Source organism: Emiliania huxleyi, assembly GCF_000372725.1.
Source record: "Emiliania huxleyi CCMP1516 chromosome Unknown EMIHUscaffold_12, whole genome shotgun sequence".
NCBI lineage: Eukaryota > Haptophyta > Isochrysidales > Noelaerhabdaceae > Emiliania > Emiliania huxleyi.
The window spans coordinates 817,639-829,754 of NW_005201392.1; the positions used below are offsets into that span (position 1 = coordinate 817,639).

Genomic DNA, 12,116 nt, shown 5'->3' on the forward strand with positions numbered 1-12,116 from the left:
GTCTCTCGCCGATTCTCGCTTCAACCTTCGTGCCACCTCGCGGTCGCCCCCTTCTCGTCGTGGTCTCCCTTGTCGCTTCTTCCTCTGTCGCGTCGCTCTCCTCTGCCTCGTCCTGCGACGGCGCCGCCGCCTGCCGCTCCCTTGCTCTCGCTGCTCGGCGCAGCTCCGCCCTCCTCGCTGCATATCCTGGCCCCTCGATTCTATCGAGCTCTCCTCGACCCTGCCGCGGGCTTTTCACGCTTCTTTTTCTTTCTTTCTTTGGAAACGTCAATAATGTCGGCAGCATCTGAGTGTGAGGAACACCGTTATCGCCCATGATTTCCCCTCTCGTGGTCACGTTGTACGCGGCTGCTCTGGTGCCCGCAGCGTCAAGTCCGCTCTACGAGGTGGATTGGGACGTCATTGATCTGGAATCGTGGGACGGCGTGAAACTGCGAGTCCGCGCTGGTTTCCCAAAGCTCAGCGGCGGGTCAGAGGAGCGGTTTCCAATGGTGCTCATGGCGAACTCGTGGTCCGTGCCCAATGTGGAGTACGTAGCCAAGCAGCTGCAGTGGGCCGAGGCAGGGTACGTCGTCGTCGAGTACGACGCCCGCGGTTGGTGGTCCAGTGAGGGCACAATCGACCTCGCTGGTCCTTCAGATATGAAGGACGCCAGTGCCATCATCGACTACGCACTCGGTCGGCGCAAGTGGCACGTGGACGCGGGCGCCATTGCTACGTGTGGCATTAGCTACGGCGCTGGCATTGCCGTCCTCGCCGCAGCACACGACCCGCGCATCAAGGCGGCGGCCTCGCTCAGCGGGTGGGGCAACCTGACCGATGCGCTGTACGCGGCCAACTCTCCGTCGCGAGTGTGGGCGAACTTGCTGCTCGTGTCCGGAGAGATCTTTGGACGTGAGCCCGCAGACCTCTGGAGAATCTGGAACTCCATCAACACGAGGAACAACATCAGCGGGGTGAAGGCGTGGTCGGATATGCGCTCGCCTGTGGCGGTGGTCGACAAGCTGGCCGCGCGGAACGTGAGCGTCTTCCTCTCCAACAATTTTGAGGACCGGCTCTTCAAACCCGACGCGGCCCTCCGATACAGGCAAATCCTCCACGGTGCCGGCGTGCCTACCCTCACCATGCTGAACCAGGGCGTGCACGCCAGCGCTGAGATGCCTGGCCTCGTTGGGAAGGAAAACGCCGTCTTTTCAAGGGTCAAGTCATTCCTCGACGCGCGCCTGAAGAGGCCGGCGGCGCCTTTGCCGGGGCCGCCCGTCGTCGTCGAGGAGCGCCCGCTCACCCTGTTTGCCCGCGCCGGCCGCCTACTCGAGTTCGCGTCGTGGCCGCCGGCCGAGCAAGCATCGGTCTCCTACAGCCTGCAGGGTCGCGGGCCGGGCGACTCTGCCGGACGGCTCTCGCTGCCACATAAGCTGCCGCCCGCCGGATCAGCTGCCAGCACCATTTCGTTCAGTCCGCTGAGCGGGCTGAGCGCGGGGATGCCGGTCGTGGGCGAGGTGATGCAGACGGAGATGCGGATGCCAATCGTTTCCGACTTCGCGCTCGTTGATCAGCACCGCGCAGCCACCTACTTGGGCGAGTCGCTAAGCCAGTCCGCCGTGCTCTGCGGCGCACCCAACGCCACTCTGTCGGTGACACCGAGCGCAAGCGCCTTCCAGCTCGTCGGCTACCTCTATTCCGTCGATCCGATGGATATCGGCACTCTGCTCACGCACGGGCCGCGCACCGTGTGGAAAGACGAGGGAGCTACAGCTGGCAACCCTCTTTCGGTCGTCGTCAACATGCGACCGACGTGCGCGACGCTGCGCAAGGGACACCGGGTTGGTTTTGGGGTCAGCCTGTTCTCCATGATGTATACGCCGTCGAACGCTGACCCGGCGCTGACGGTGCTACTCAACAACAGCGCCTCGCGGCTCTCGCTTCCATGGCTGACTGCTCTGCCAAGCAAAGAGGTCTGAACCCGTAAGAAATCATAGAGGAGACGCGGAGAGCAGGGGTGTGTGGATTCTGGAGCTCTAAGGGGGGATAGAGAGAGGAAGGGAGATTGGTGTGCCTGTTTTTCGCGCTAAGCATTTTTTTTTCGTATACGCGTACCTCGAGGTACACGGATAAAAAAGGAGCGCGTGTGTTCGTGATCGTGTTGGTCAGCGGCCCGTGCCGGTCCCCAGTCGCGGGTGATGCTCTGATAAACCCTCCGGATCTTCGACAAAGGTCGGATATTTCTTTTTTCAAAGTGCAAGGTGTGAATAAGTGGTTTATGATAGGGCTACTACGACGAACTATGCGGCAATCGACTGGGCGCCTGGCGCCCGACCACCCCCGCGCAAAGACCTCGTAGTAGCCCTCCCCGTAACCGCCTTGGCCGGACTTGTCCAGGCCGCTGTCGCAAGTGCTGTCGCCGCGCAGATCGGCGCGAGCAGTCGCTCGAGGGGCTCTACTGGCTGGCGGTGCTCAAGGGGAAGGCGTACACGCTGGCCGAGGACACGGTCGTCAACACCGACACCATCCCCGCGGGCTATCTCGTGGTCAAGGCGCAGTGGCTCAGGCTCGAGCAACGCGAGTGCGAGGGCAAGCTTCGCTCCTACACGCTGCTCGAGGCCGAGACGCTCATCATCGTGAATCACATGGTGCGGCTGGCGGGCTTGCGCTTCTCGCCCGGCCCGGGCGGCCCTGCGGACCGCCAGCTGAGGAGCGCGCGCGAGAAGCTCTATTATATTGGCCTACAGACGCATTACTCGCTCGAGGCGTGCTGCAGTGAAGACCAGTCTTTTGTTTGGAGGCGTCGATTTGTGCAAAAATGTGTGTTAGAGAGCGCTAGATGGCAAAATTTTCTTCGCCTCCGGCGGGGCCGCTCGCCGCGGGGCTAGAGAGTGACTTTTGTCGATGTCGGCTAGAAGTGCTGCACGTTTTTCAGAATTTCACCCTCGCTCTCTAACTCTCAAATGCGACACTCGATTGGCCGGCCCTCGGCGCCCTCCAGCCCAGGCAGGAAGTGAAACACCCTCGCAAACTCGTACGGCCTGGGCGAGAACTGGGCGAGCACCTGTTCTAGGATCCTCGGCAGGAGACGCGACTCAAACGAGTCGGGAAGGGGGAGCCAGCCGACCGCAATGTCGATGTCGCTCGTGACGGCGGGCCGCTGGAGGAAGCCAGCCTTCAGGATGGACGCGTCGGTGCAGAACCAGATCCGCATCTTCTCCGCGCGCACCATCACGCTCGGTCTGCCCGCCTCGGCGCCGTCCTCATCCTGCTGAAGCTCGACGGACGGCTTGAACCACGACTTGGAGCGGAGGGCCAGCGTGACGCCCTCCTCGAGTGCGAGCTTCGCCTCGATACACACGTCGGCGCAGACCAGGGTGTTCTTCTTGAGCGCCGCCAGGTCGAGCGCCGAGTACGCAGCTGGCCACTCCGCCGCGTCTCGCTCGAGGTCAGCGTAGTCCTGCAGGCGGAAGCACCGGTCGCACGTGACGCTCAGATCAAAGAGCTTTTGCTGCGCGTCTTCGATCGGCTTGCCATCGCGCTCGGCGCAGAGCTGATAGCCCGAGCTGCCCAGGGCGAGGCCGCCTCCTGCGCCCTTGAGCGCCTCCACCATCTGCGCTGAGAAGCTAGCCTCGAGCCGCGGGGCGAGCGTCTGCAACGCGATGTTGAGGAGATCGCTCGCCGCCAGCTGCTCGGCGGGGCCAGCATCGCCAAGGCCCGCAATCTCGCGAGACAGGGAGGTGGACAGGCGCTGCATTGCGCCGCTGGTCGAGTCGAGCTTCGAGACCAGCTCCTCCGAGTCGGCCCGCCTCCTCTCCGCCGCCCGGCCGTGTGGCCCGAGGCGCCGGTCAAGCCGCGCCTCCAGGCGGTCGCGCAGCGCCCGAAGCTCCCTGTTGTCGCCCCGCAGCCGCGCCAGCTCTGCACGCAGCCGCTCGGCCTCAGCCACCGCAGCGCTGGCTTCTGCCTCTGCCCTCTCGGCCTCTGCGTCGGCCTCTCTGACTGTGCCGTTGCGCCTCGCTCGCTCTATCCTCTTTACCAAAGTGCGGAATTCGGCGAGCGAGATGGACGGGCTGCCAGCCTCTGCGTCGGCAATGGCGTGCTTCATCCTAAAACGTGGCATGGACACCCGCGCAGCCTGCTTGAGCGCCTGCTCCGCCTCGGCGGCGGTGAGCAGGCCGTCGGAGTCGGCATCGTGCTCTTCAAAGGCGAGCGAGATCACGTCGGGGCGGCAGCCCCAGAGCATGGGACGCTGGTCGTGAGCTCAGCACAGTGGCACCTCGCTGAACAGTTGCACCTCGCTGAAGTTTGGCACCTCGCGTGTGTGTCGAGCAAGGTGGTGAGACGTGGGCCAACCAAGGTGCCTCTGCCCCGCGCCGAATTGAAGAAAGAGCCCGACCAGTTGGTGGTCCACCGAGACCGCGCTGCGAGCCTGTCGTGTCCCTTGTCAGGAGCAGGAGAGCCCACTTGTGCCCCTGATCGTCCTTCCAAAATCCTGCTCATGCAGGTGGGGACCACCCTGTCCTCCTCCCCCATCCCTCGTTTTGGCTTGTCTTTTTATTTCTTTCCTTTACGCGCTGGTGCCCCTATCGTTGGTCTGGCTGTGTTTCACGTCGTCCTCGTTCCTCCCTGTGCGCCCGTCCGACCATGCCGACTACGGCCTGTGGCACGCTGCCCGCCTCGGCCACTTTGGCAGGAACAAGATCATCGGGCCACTGCGCTACAGGGGTTACGTTTTCCGCCCCGGCAGCGACCGCTGTGAGTGCGCTGCATGTCGCCTCAATCGTCGCCGCAAAGGCCACCCGAGTCAGCCGACCAACCGCCGAGTCTACACCCACTTCGGCGAGGAGCGCTTGCGCAGGTACGGCGACGGGAGCGGCGCCGACCGGGACCGACACTCGTCCGATTGGCAGAGCGGCCGGCACGGAGAGCGAGAGCGAGACTCGGACCGTGCGCACGAGCAGCGCCGGTCGCCTCCGCCGGCAAGAGAGCGCCGGCTGGGACGTGATCGGCAAGAGAGCGAGTACCTTGGAGATCGCCGCGGCGGCCGGTACGACCGCGACCGCTAGCGCGCTAGCCTGAGCCTCATCCCAGGGAGGAAAGCGCGGGCGCGGGGCAACCATGAACGCACTTACGCAGGCAGCATGCCTGTTCGCCCTGACGTGCGTCGCGGAGAGTTTTGGTGAACGAGGGGTCGACCGAGGGGGGGGGGTGTTCGACTAGCACAGACACTACGATTGAAAGCCGCGCGAATTCAGATTGTGACACAATACACAGTTGGACGAGCATTTTTTCTAACCACGTGGACCTATTCTGCGGCCCGATAGCTATCTGGGCTGAGGGACCAACTTGAGAATCGTGCTTTGAGTTGGGTTGTTTCGTGTTGGGTTGGGTTGTGCTTGGGTTGGGTTGTTCCGCGTGAGGTTGGGTCGTCGGCGCGAAGGGTGAGTCTCGACCGCCGCCGCTCACGCCAGCGGACGGCCACTGCCGGTGTTTTTGGCTTCGCCACCGTCCAAGGCGTGCGCCATGCGCTCGCCGGCATCGAGCGAGCAACGTGATCGACCGAGCGGCTTGCTGTGTGGCCGCCTTCTTGTGGCTCTCGTCGAGAGCGTTTTGCGTCCCGGCGGGTGGGAGAATGTGTGTCGTCTGAAGTGTCACTGTGTGCGTCACATCGATGTGGATAACAAGCACGGTCGATCCGTCAAAGCGATACACTCGTTCCTATCACGCTGGAAGGCTTGCACGGAGCTCTGTGCCGGCACACAGAAGAGCCGTGCGGCAAGAAGAGCTCGATGGGGAGCGAGAACCGTCAGATTTTCAGGTGTAGCCTGAAGTCCGTCGCGACGCACTCAATCCCTCCCGAGCGAAAGCCTGTGGCTCTCTCGAACTCGTCGATATATTGCGAATAAACTGCTCTTCCCGCATAGCTTGCAGAGTCAGAGGCGCAGAAAGGCTACGAGTGGGGGGGACTGACCGCATCAAGGCGGACTTCCGACACCTCCGTGAGCACCTCTGGCAGTTCTCGCTCCCCATCGAGCTCTTCTTGCCGCACGGCTCTTCTGTGTGCCGGCACAGAGCTCCGTGCAAGCCTTCCAGCGTGATAGGAACGAGTGTATCGCTTTGACGGATCGACCGTGCTTGTTATCCACATCGATGTGACGCACACAGTGACACATCAACGACACACATTCTCCCACCCGCCGGGACGCAAAACGCTCTCGACGAGAGCCACAAGAAGGCGACCACACAGCAAGCCGCTCTTTCGATCACGTTGCTCGCTCGATGCCGGCGAGCGCATGGCGCACGCCTTGGACGGTGGCGAAGCCAAAAACACCGGCAGTGGCCGTCCGCTGGCGTGAGCGGCGGCGGTCGAGACCTCACCCTTCGCGCCGACGACCCAACCTCACGCGGACAACCCAACCCAACCCAACAACCCAACCCAACCCTTCCCCGGTCCTCACTGGCTTGCCGGGGTCATGGGCCCCCCCCCCTCTAGCGCCGCCGGAGGCGGCGTAGCTTCCGAGAAGCTCGGTCAGACACACGGGGGAGAGACGGACACCACATCATTACGAATGACGCAAAAATACGTCACGGAGAGCGAGTAGAATGGCTAATTTCGCCGAGAGCGCGCCGCGGGCGCACCTGGTATACGGCCCCGGAATGAGTCACTGATTAAAGTTGGGCGCCTTTGGTCGAGGCTTCCCCGGTCCTCACTGGCTTGCCGGGGTCATGGGCCCCCCCCCCTCTAGCGCCGCCGGAGGCGGCGTAGCTTCCGAGAAGCTCGGTCAGACACACGGGGGAGAGACGGACACCACATCATTACGAATGACGCAAAAATACGTCACGGAGAGCGAGTAGAATGGCTAATTTCGCCGAGAGCGCGCCGCGGGCGCACCTGGTATACGGCCCCGGAATGAGTCACTGATTAAAGTTGGGCGCCTTTGGTCGAGGCTTCCCCGGTCCTCACTGGCTTGCCGGGGTCATGGGCCCCCCCCCCTCTAGCGCCGCCGGAGGCGGCGTAGCTTCCGAGAAGCTCGGTCAGACACACGGGGGAGAGACGGACACCACATCATTACGAATGACGCAAAAATACGTCACGGAGAGCGAGTAGAATGGCTAATTTCGCCGAGAGCGCGCCGCGGGCGCACCTGGTATACGGCCTAAGTCCGGCCGGAGCGCGGCCTGGACTTGGGCCTCCTCCCAGGTGCGCCCGCAGCAACTCTTTAGTCTTTTTTGTGTATTTGCCGCACCGGACATGTCTCGAACCTCGTTGCCCTGAAACTGCGCATACCACGTCACGAGGAGACCATGCACGGTGCAGTCGCCGTTTGAAAACATTTAGCCTTTCAAAACAGCAAGGGGGCAGGGTTGCACTCGATTCCACGCACTGACTCCCACCTCCGCCCGCCCCATGACTCTCGAGGGCCCTATGGCCGTGCGCACCGCCGAGGCGCGTGCAGTCAGTGGGCTGCTGAGCACGGCATCCGCCCTCGAAGGTGCATGGCATTTGGCAGCGCGGCTTCCAGGAGTGAGGGAGAGTGGAGCAACAGAATTCACGGCCGGCTCGCTACTACCCTCAAGGAGGGAGATCGCGGCGGGTCCATGTCCAACTGTGCTGGAGGTGTTGTTGATTGAGTAGTACAAGAGGTAGTAGTCGAGAAAAGTAGTTCGAGAAAAGTAGTTCGAGAAAAGTAGTTCGAGAAAAGTAGTTCGAGAAAAGTAGTTCGAGAAGTAGGTCAAGAAAAAGAAATGTCGAGCAGCAGCATCTGCCGGGGGAGATTGCGGTGTCGTGAGCAAGCATCTGGAGGTAGGGCCGGGCTTATCTCGATGGCTGGAAAGGGCAACGGGCACGAAGGGTGTGTGTCTAAAGGGGTGCAAGCTAGAGAGGAAGGCGACAGTGTACCGTCAAGCTGTAGGCAAGGTCGAGGCCTCGACGGCTCAGGCTTCGGCGCCGTCAGGCTCCCGCTCCGCCGCCGGGAGGGTGATGGTTGCTTTGCCGGCAGGCCACTGGGCCAGCACCTCACGGCGGACCTGATCAGCTGTCCGCTGCGCTCTCCCGCCAGTAGGGCGCACCGGATGCGTGAACGCATCACTGCGCGCGAGACGGTCGAGAATGCGCAAAGGGATGGGCTTCACGCCGATGCCGCCGAGGACCTCGTCACGGCTCACGCAAACCTCGCACTCCCTCGCCTTCTTGTTGTAGGTTGTGCTCCAGCTTGCCTTCCGCTTCGATGAGCCGACCTGCAGCTGCGAGGGCCCAGGCAGGCTGAAGGAAGAGATGGAGGCGAGGGTGGCGGCAAGGGCGGCGGAGGGCACTGGCGGCTGTGGCCCGAACGGCATGGCAGACGGCATGGCGGAGGTGGCCGGCATGTTAGGAGCGGGAGGTGGGAGCGGCGGGAGAAGCGACGGGAGCGGCAGGAGCAGCGACGGGAGCAGCGGCGAGCCGGTGGCGGCATTGAGGGTGGCGTCCGGTGGCGACATGGGCGGCGGCGGCATGGGCGGCGGTGGCATGGGCGGCGGCAAGAGCGTCACAGAAGACACGAGCGGCAAGCCATCTGCCGGTGTGCACAGCGGCATAGCTGCTGCCATCGGCAGCCCACTGCCCGGCGTCAGAGGCACAGAGGCGACGGTGGCGGGAGCGGCGGCGGTGGACGGCGCCCCGCCGGCTAGCATCCTCACCGCCACCTCCTGGTCGAGGCCACCCGCCTGCGGAGCAATCGCGGGCAGTGGCACGGGCAGCCGTGCTGCCGCCACCTGCGACGAGCTGCCAGCCCCTGCCACCTGCGACGAGCTACCGGCCCGGCGCTGCCCATCCAGCGCGGCCCGTTGCGCAAACCGCGCAGACTCCGCCGCAACTTGCTGGAGAGCAGCAGCACTCGTCCTGTTCGGCCGCAGGCGGTGCAGGTCCGGAGGCGTCGACGACCGGCCCGAGAAAATCTGCTCGACCTTCTGCAGGTAGAGCAGCTGGGCCGTGTCGTACACGTCCCTCTCACTGGTCGGGTGGCGCTGCCTCGCCTCGGTCATCGACTCGGCCATGAGCTGGAGCTCGAGCTCGAGCCGCGGCACGATCGGTCTGCTGTTGGCGATCGTGGGCCGCGGAGACTTGTGCGCCGCGTTCCAGCGTCCAACTGGTGCTGATGCGGCGGCGGCGCCTAGCACAACAGCCGACCCACCTCCTCCCCCCCGCCCCGCCGCCGCCGCCGAGCGCCGTGGCGACGTGGCCAGCGCCGCCAAGTCCTCCTCATCGCCGCTCAGCGGCGCGTCACCAGCAAACGAGAGCGCGCCAAACTGCGGCGGGATCACCTCCACCATGTCGGCCGGGAGCAGAGGTAGAGAAGAATCACCTCCCGGCCCGATCACCACTGCAGTAGCCATGGGCTCCGCCTCCGCCGCCTCCCCCTCCTCCTCCTCCGCCGCCGCCGCCTCTGCCGCCTGCCCCTCCGTCTCCGCCTCTGCCTCCGCCTCGCCCGCCTGCACCGCCTCGCCCGCCTGCGCCGCCTCCACCTCCGCCTCGCCCGCCTGAATCGCTTGCGCCGCCACCTGCGCCGCCTGTGCCACCACCAGCTGCGAGCTCCTGACCTTCTCCAGATGGCGCAGGTAGTCAAAGCCGAGAGCCTCCCACTCGGCATCACCCTCGCGCGCTCGTGGCTGATGAAGGAGACGGGTGGCGCGCCGCCCGCCTTTGCCGCCTCTGCCGCCTTGAGAGCCCTGTCCATCATGTCGTTGTCGAGGGCGTCGAGGTCGTCGCTGGTGCCGGTGGGTGCCGCAGCCGCGGCGCCTAACGCTGCCGACCGCGCCGCCGCCTCCGCCGCCCGCTCCGCCTCCGCCTGCTGCCGCCAGGCGTTGATCGGCTCGTCGTCGCACGCGACGCACATGTGCTGCCACTGCTGGCGCGGCGTCCGGCACTGGGCGTCGACGTAGGGCTGGGCCAAAGTTCCCACGTCGTGCCGAGTGCAGCCGCTGGCACCGCCCCTCTCCACGCATGCAGCGCCGATGCAATTGAAAGGGTAGTGTACGCGTCGCCTGTCGCCGCACCGCACGCCGCTCCATGCAGGTGGACAGGTGCTTGGCCGCGCCGGTGCCGGCGCCGGTGCTGGCTGTGCGCCCGCGGAGCCCACGGCCCCGCAGGTCGCGTCCATCGCCTACCCCGCCCCCGCCTCCACGGCAGGGGCGGGGCAGCTGCCCCGCTCCCCCCGAGGGGTGGACTGCGAGGCTCAGCTCGGGGACTGCGATGCTTGAATAGGAAACTTGTACATATAGAGGCTGCCGGACTGCGAGGTTTGCGACGCCCCCGGGGCACCAGTTTTCACCTTCCCCAAAGCACGATTCTCAAGTTGGGCCCTCGGGCTGCATCATTACATGTTCATATCTGGACTGCAACGGCGCGCAGCGCCGAAAAAAATTTGGCTTGTGCCCGGTGTGGACGCCGTTGTTTCCCCGGTCGGGGGGGGGGGGGGGGGCGCCCCTGCGTTTCGCTGCGGTCGGGCGAAAATCTAGTACTGCCCAAAAAGAAAACACACGGGCCGGCGCTTCCGACGGCAGCGATGGTGGCACCCTTCCGCCGGTTCGCCCGCTCCTACCACTTCGCCAGCCCGGCGTACCACGCGGCCTTCTCGCCGCGGGTCGCTGTCGACACGGCTCCCATTCGCGCCGCAGCGCTGGCCGCCCACGGCCGCCTCGTCGCCGAGACTTCGCCGAGCGGCGGCCCCGCCTCGTGGCACGCCTCGCCGATGGTGTCGCTGCTCGGCGGGAAGCGCCTTGAAGGTGGCGAGCGCGTCCTGACGGTCGACGCCTTCGGCGCCACCAACGGCGCGCAGCTGCTCGCCTCGACGGACGAGATGGAGGCGCGGCGATTGCCCTCTCCCTCCCGCCTCCGCCATCCTCTCCGCTGACTGACACGGTCCCCGTGCGGTTTCTCCCGAAGGCCCTCCTGAGGCAGATCGAGGGCCCCGCGGCGCCGCGCGCCGACCTCCGGCCCGCCATTCGCCGCCTCGAAGCCCGGCTGCTCGAGCAGGTCCGCCTTCCGAGAGCCTCTGCACCGCCGCTTCGCCTCCTCCCGGCCGCCCTCTCGCCGCGTCCGCTGCCACCGCCGCCACCAGCACGGCAACGCGTGTGTGCCCAATCCGCTCACTCCTGCCCCTCCGCCGCCAGCGCGCCGGCGAGATGATTGCGGCGCAGCTGGTCGACTTTGGGAAGCAGGACGGCGTGACCGAGTTTGAGGAGGCAACGAAGAAGCGCCCAGCAATACACACACAAGCACACACGCGCGGCACGCTCAAGCACACACACACACCGCCCCGCCCCGCACCCTCCCGGCCGTGCGCGTGGATAGCGCGGCGCTTCGTGCATCTCCCTTCCTCTCCCTCTCTCTCTCTCTCTCCCTCTCCCCCCCGCTCCCTCTCTCATTGCCGCTTCCTTTACCGCTGCCTCCCTCACCGCCGCCTCCCTCATCGCAGCCTCCCTCAACGCCGACTCCCTCAACGCAGCCTCCCTCTCCGCCGCCTCCCTGTCCGGTATCTCCCTCGCCGTCAGGCGGTCGTCTCGTTCGACCCGTCGCAGCAGCAGCTCAAGGCTGAGTGGGCCAAGCTCGTCGGCGGGGTGGCGGGGCTCGAGCAGCTCGAGCAGTTCGAGCAGACCGAGGAGGAGTTCGCCGCCGAGCGGGTGCAGGCCTCTCTCCACCGCACTGTCCGGGTCGAGGCGCCGTACACGGGACGCGGCGAGCTCCTCGGCGCGGGCGCCGCCGGCGGCGGGCCGCGCTTCCCGCTCGCGCAGCAGTTTTGCACCAAGCTGGTCACGCTCGGCCACATCAAGTCGTCGCGCCCCGACGATGCCGCCTTTGTCGACTACTTTGGCGCCTCGCCAAAGTGGCTCCGGGCGGGCGTCTTCGACTGAGGGGGGTGGCGACCCCGCGGCCCAAACCGCCGCCTCAGCCCCGCCGGGGAGGCAGTCAGTCAAAGCCAAATCAGTGGGGGAGGAGCGGGCACGGCGCAAAACGGGTCGGGGATTCGGCGCGCGCCAGATTTTGCGGGGGCGAAAGGGCGAATCCCTGCCCTCCCCTTTTCCACCTCCGTCAGGGTTGTGCTCCCGTGGGGGGTCACGCCTAGACGCTTCGGCCCTCTATATACAACTATTTTATC

At 65.4% G+C, this 12,116-nt stretch overlaps 2 protein-coding genes across 2 annotated transcripts in view; one reads left to right on the forward strand and one right to left on the reverse strand.

The window, feature by feature from the left end:
- Window positions 1-1,961, forward strand: part of EMIHUDRAFT_98033 (hypothetical protein) — a gene marked incomplete at both ends in the record, with an annotated part of 3,005 nt that extends 1,044 nt beyond the window's left edge. Inside the window, one exon of the mRNA XM_005790520.1 lies at window positions 387-1,961. Within this exon, the coding sequence (XP_005790577.1) occupies window positions 387-1,961 (1,575 nt within the window). The remainder of the gene's footprint in view (window positions 1-386) is intronic.
- A 123-nt stretch (window positions 1,962-2,084) lies between these two features.
- EMIHUDRAFT_433610 (hypothetical protein) lies at window positions 2,085-4,330 on the reverse strand. The gene is made up of 2 exons (XM_005790521.1): window positions 2,932-4,330; window positions 2,085-2,175 (listed from the first exon to the last, which is right to left on the reverse strand). Exon 1 carries the CDS (start codon window positions 4,223-4,225, stop codon window positions 2,942-2,944), a length of 1,284 nt encoding a protein of 427 aa, XP_005790578.1. The 5' UTR covers window positions 4,226-4,330; the 3' UTR covers window positions 2,085-2,175; window positions 2,932-2,941.
- Between the last annotated feature and the right edge of the window lie 7,786 nt (window positions 4,331-12,116).

Bases quoted from the DNA above. Each gene is read 5' to 3' on its own strand.
- EMIHUDRAFT_433610 (XM_005790521.1), bottom strand. From the start codon at position 4,225: ATGCTCTGGGGCTGCCGCCCCGACGTGATCTCGCTCGCCTTTGAAGAG.